We start from the raw sequence: 4,934 nt of genomic DNA, 5'->3' as shown, positions 1-4,934 counted from the left end.
AGCATTATCCTTATTTTCTAGATAAGGAACTGGTTTATCAGCTTGGCCTCAGCAAGAGGCAGAGCCTGGAAGAAAACTTGGCTAGGATGCAAGTACTTCAAGTGAGGGCAAGCATTTGAAACTGTCTCAAAATGTGATCTCCTATTGTGAGGGGCTGGTACTCTGAAAGGCCAGTTTCAAGTCACAGCTGAGTTTCTCATCAGTATATTCACAATGTATTCACCCACAAGTCTCTTGCATCTCCCACAACAAAGTGAGGGGGAGATGCCCCTCACCGAGCTGCCCCCCCTTCGATAACCTGCCAAGTGTTCAAAGACTGAAAGAAGTTCATTGGAGCCCTTGTATTAAAAATTATTTATTTAGTGATCTGTACATGGGATGAAGCAGGGCCTCATACAGACCTTCAAAAAAAATCAAGTAAAAACATAAATACATATTTTCTTACAAAAATGAGATTTACAAAATATACATACTGCACTTGTCTTACGCATTTTTTTTTCCTTTATCTTCCACGTCCACATTATAAAAGACAAAAACCTAAGCCCTGCAAGTCTGAAATCAGATCTACTGAAGGATTTGGCTGATGGGCCCATTCCTCATGCCCAGACTACTGGTACACCCTCAGACAGCAGCAGTCTGCCCCCTCACCCTGAACAGGTTTTTTCTTTTTAAGTTTCATTCCAGACAATTTTCCCCCCAAAAAATGAAGAGCAGCTATAGGGTGGAGACTTGCTAAAAATCCAGAATTTCCTATTTTCTCCTTAGGCAAGAATATACACACACACATACACTTATAAAAACAACCCTTCGGTGAATATAAAGTAGTATGCAAAAAATAAAATATGAAGAAGTCAACATAAAAATTTCAGAATAGAAAAATCTGTCACATTTCAAAAAGAAAATAATGCATTTGATGATTAATTTTTGAATGTCTTTCCTTCCAAGATGTGATCACTGGAAACTTAACCAGCTGTATTTTAGCTGAAATGAGAAGGCTCCTCACTTGCAGTAACTGCTTGCTTTTTAACCCTAACCCCAGCCCCCTCCTGCACCACAAATCATTGCCATGCAGTTCAGGGAACCTGAGGAGCAGGCAAAGGGTCCATCGTGAGCCAAAAGGATTCCTCCTGTCCCCAGAAGCCAGCTGTGTATCGACTTTACCTGCAGTGAGCTCACTGCAAAGTAGGAGAGAAAGCAGGTTTATGGGAAGGAAAGAAAAAAATCGTATCTTTATGTTACATATTTTAATGGCTCTCGTTTTGGCAGGTGCTCTCCGTTACACTCTTCTTGCATTTCCTTCAGCTTAGAAAAGCGACCCATATTGAACGGTAGGAAAACATCCTGCCTCCTCCTTTTTCATAAAAGGAATGTTTATTTCTGCAAGCTCCTCACATCCAAGGGTGAACCTCAACGACTTCTTTTTGTTAGTTTGCCCATAAAAACCGATCCCATGCTTATGCCTTTCTACATAGAAAACACTTTTGTTTCCCCCTTTGTCTCCTAGAACAAAGGCAAGGGGGAAAAGCCTTCTGCTGAAAAGCAACAAGTCATTTCTTTTCAGGGTGTGGAATAGCAACCCCCTCCTTCCCCACAGCAGCAAGAACAACAGACCAAGGGCCGAATTTTCACTTTAAAACAAATACAACAGGTATCACTGAGGTAAAAAGGAACTTGTGAGTTGACAGAACAGAGGCATCTCACCAGCACACGATCTGGGCTGTAGCTGGTTGTGCAGTACTCACGTGATTGCTCCGCCGAGCTGGAAGGAGCAGGCAGTAAGCTCAGGCTCGGGAGTTACCCTGCCTGCGCTGCAGTTTGACCCCAGCAATTCAGAGGTTTGGCTACTTCTCGGCAGGGGCAGCTCAACAGATCTGGCTTCCCCTCCCTCTCGTCCAAAGCAAGGCAGGATGGTTTCAGTTGGGTTGGGTTTCTTTCCTGCACAAGGTAGCAGGAGAGAGAAGTAAGGGGACTTCTTGTGGGTGAAGGACTCTCCCATCCCACCAGTGGCCTCTTTTTCTCTGCTCTTCCACTTAGCTGGGCATAAGCACCACTGGACACAGCCCGTCTGATCCTTTATGCAAATATTATTTTTTTTTTTTCAAACCACATGGGAGGAAGAAAAAGTTTGGAAAAGCCTCCCTTCCTCCCTGTTCAGGGAGCCATTGCTGTCCTCTTCTGCCAAGTATCCCTCTCCTCTGCTTGTGTGCATGCATGCATGTGTGTGTGTGTGCCAGAGGGGACAAGGGGGTCTCATACTGCCGTCTCGCCTTTGCTGCCAGTGCTGAGTCTGTGGTAGAAGCGTCGCCAGGACTGAAGGGTTTTGCCAGACCAGATCCAGAAGCCAGTCGTGATCCCAACAATCATGGTCATGAGGTACTTGATCATGAAGACAGTGAAGTCCGGACTCATAGGGGCAAAGTGGCTGGGACAGGGCACGGCATAGGTTTTGCAGGTCTGGAGGAGCCATGTCTTCTCCCAGGTGCCACGGAATGCCTGCTCATAGAAGTAACATGCCAGGACAATGGTGGCAGGTACCGTGTAGAGGACACTGAAGACACCAATGCGCACCATCAGCTTCTCCAGTTTCTCTGTCTTGGTGCCATCATGCTTCATGATGGTGCGGATGCGAAACAAGGACACAAAGCCAGCTAGCAAGAAGGAAGTGCCAATGAAGAGGTACACAAACAAGGGCGCCAGCACAAAGCCCCGCAGCGAGTCCACGCTGTAGATACCTACGTAACACACCCCACTGAGTACATCCCCATCCACCTGCCCCATGGCCAAGATGGTGATGGTTTTGACAGCAGGCACAGCCCAGGCAGCCAGGTGGAAATACTGGGAGTTGGCCTCGATGGCCTCATGGCCCCACTTCATCCCAGCAGCCAGGAACCAAGTGAGGGACAGGATGACCCACCAGATGGAGCTGGCCATGCCAAAGAAGTAGAGGATCATGAAGAGGATGGTGCAGCCTTCCTTCTTGGTGCCTTGGGCCACAGTGCGGTAGCCATCCTCAGAGAAGCGCTCCAGACACACCACCCGCTCCTCCAGCAAGAAGCCTGCTGCGTAGGCCACTGCCACCATGAAGTAGCAGCCTGAGAGGAAGATGATGGGCCGCTCCGGGTAGCTGAAACGGCGCATGTCCACCAGGTAAGTGAGCACGGTGAAGAGGGTGGAGGCGCAGCAGAGCACAGACCACACGCCCACCCACAGCCGGGCAAATCGCACCTCTGCCTCCTTGAAGTACATGAGCCCATTGGGCCGGGCTGGCTCACAGGGGGCCCCGCAGTCCCGCTCCCCCAGGAACCGGTAGCCCAAGTAAGGGGGCACTTTGAGCTGCCGCGGGCAGGAGAAGGAGAAGCCGGAGGGGGGCTGCGGCGGGGTGAGGAAGTCAGGGAGGTAGCCAGCCGTGGGGTGGGCAGTTGCCCCCCGGCCCGCCGCACCGCCGGGCCCCGGCGGGGCATCCGATGTGTTCTGCCCCACACAGATCTCGCCCGCGCCATGGACGGGGAAGTTCTCACAGCGGAGCCGCTCTGGCCACTGGAAGCCGAACTTGTTCATGAGGGCCTCGCAGCCCTGGCGGGCCCGCTCGCAGAGAGAGCGGCAGGGTGGGATGGCCTGCTCCAGCACAGTGCAGACCGGCGCGTACATGGAGCAGAGGAAGAACTTGAGCTCGGCCGAGCACTGCACCTTGACCAGCGGGTAGAACTGGTGCACCTCCAGCCCCGCGTCCTCCTGGTTGGTGTGGCCCAGCAGGTTGGGCAGGATGGTCTGGTTGTAGGCGATATCCGTGCAGAGCGGGATGGAGATGGGCTGGCAGAAGCCGTGGTCCGGCACGGAGATGCCCTTCTCACCGTGGTACTGCTGCGCCGCGACGCCCGCGGGGGTCCCCAGCAGGGCGGCCAGCAGCGCGGCCAGGCCCAGCAAGGGGCAGCCGCCGGCGGCCGCTCCGCTGCCGCGTCCTCCTCCTCCTCCAGCCCGCATCGCCGGGGCGGCCGGGGGCCCGGGGAGCCGCGGGGAGTCCTTCAGAGCCGGGCGGCGCGGCGCCCCAGGGGCATCAGCGTCCAGAGGGCAGCGGCGGGGCCCCTTCCGCGGGGCAGGGACGCGGCGGCGGGGGGAGCGGGGCTCCGCGCCGGCCCTCCGAGGCTTTCTTCCCCGGCTGCGGCGGGTCGGCGCTCGCAGCGCTTCCCTCGGCGAAAGTTTCCGGAGCTGCTCCTGCCGAAGAAGGCGGCGGCGAAACGGGAGAGACGCGCGAAGACCGGCGACGGCTCCAGCCAGCTCCGCGCAGGGTCCCGCGACGACGGCGGCGGGGCGGAGGCGCAGCTCTCCGCCCGGCTGCGCGGCCTCGGCGCCGGGGATTTAGGTTACGGCTAAACGGATTATTACCTCGCCCGGCTGAGCCGTGTATTTTACTCCGGGGCTTAAATAACTTTTAAAATCCAATTACTGCGCGATCCTCCCCGGGGCTCGGCTGGGCTCCGCTCCCGACGGGCGCCGCTGCGGGCTGTGCGTCCGGGGCAGCCGTGCGCCTCCCGCCTCGCTCCGCTCCGCCCGCGGCCCCGCCGACGCCACCCGCACCACAGCTCCCGGCCCGCGGCCGCCCCGGCACAAAAAAAAAGACACATATACGCGCGGGCGCGCCGCGGGGCCCCGCCCCCGCCGCCGGCCCCATTCACAAACCGCGCCGGGGGCGGGGCCTCGCAGCGCTCGCCCGCCAATCGCTGCACAGGGGGCGGGGCGGGCGTGGGGGGAGGGGAGGAGGGAGGAGCCCGCGCCGGCGGAAAAAAAGTTGCGAACAACTTTTTCCCATCCCCGCCGGGGCGGGGCGGGCCGGGGCGGGCGGGGGCGGGAGCGGGAGCGGGGGCGGGAGGAGCCGCCCCGGCTCCCCCCCCCCCGCGCTGCAGGGCAGAGCCGGGAAGGGAGGGGGGCCCACAGCC

General features: G+C 56.8%; 1 protein-coding gene across 1 annotated transcript; it reads right to left on the bottom strand.

Annotated features, from left to right (window-relative positions):
• Positions 1-340: 340 nt before the first annotated feature.
• FZD7 (frizzled class receptor 7) lies at positions 341-4,568 on the bottom strand. Its single transcript, XM_075028162.1, has one exon. It carries the CDS (start codon positions 3,979-3,981, stop codon positions 2,251-2,253), a length of 1,731 nt encoding a protein of 576 aa, XP_074884263.1. The 5' UTR covers positions 3,982-4,568; the 3' UTR covers positions 341-2,250.
• Positions 4,569-4,934: the final 366 nt, after the last annotated feature.

Source organism: Buteo buteo, chromosome 5, assembly GCF_964188355.1.
Source record: "Buteo buteo chromosome 5, bButBut1.hap1.1, whole genome shotgun sequence".
Taxonomy (NCBI): Eukaryota; Metazoa; Chordata; class Aves; order Accipitriformes; family Accipitridae; genus Buteo; species Buteo buteo.
The sequence above is the reverse complement of the archived record's forward strand: the minus strand, read 5'-3'. Positions and strand labels throughout refer to the sequence as shown.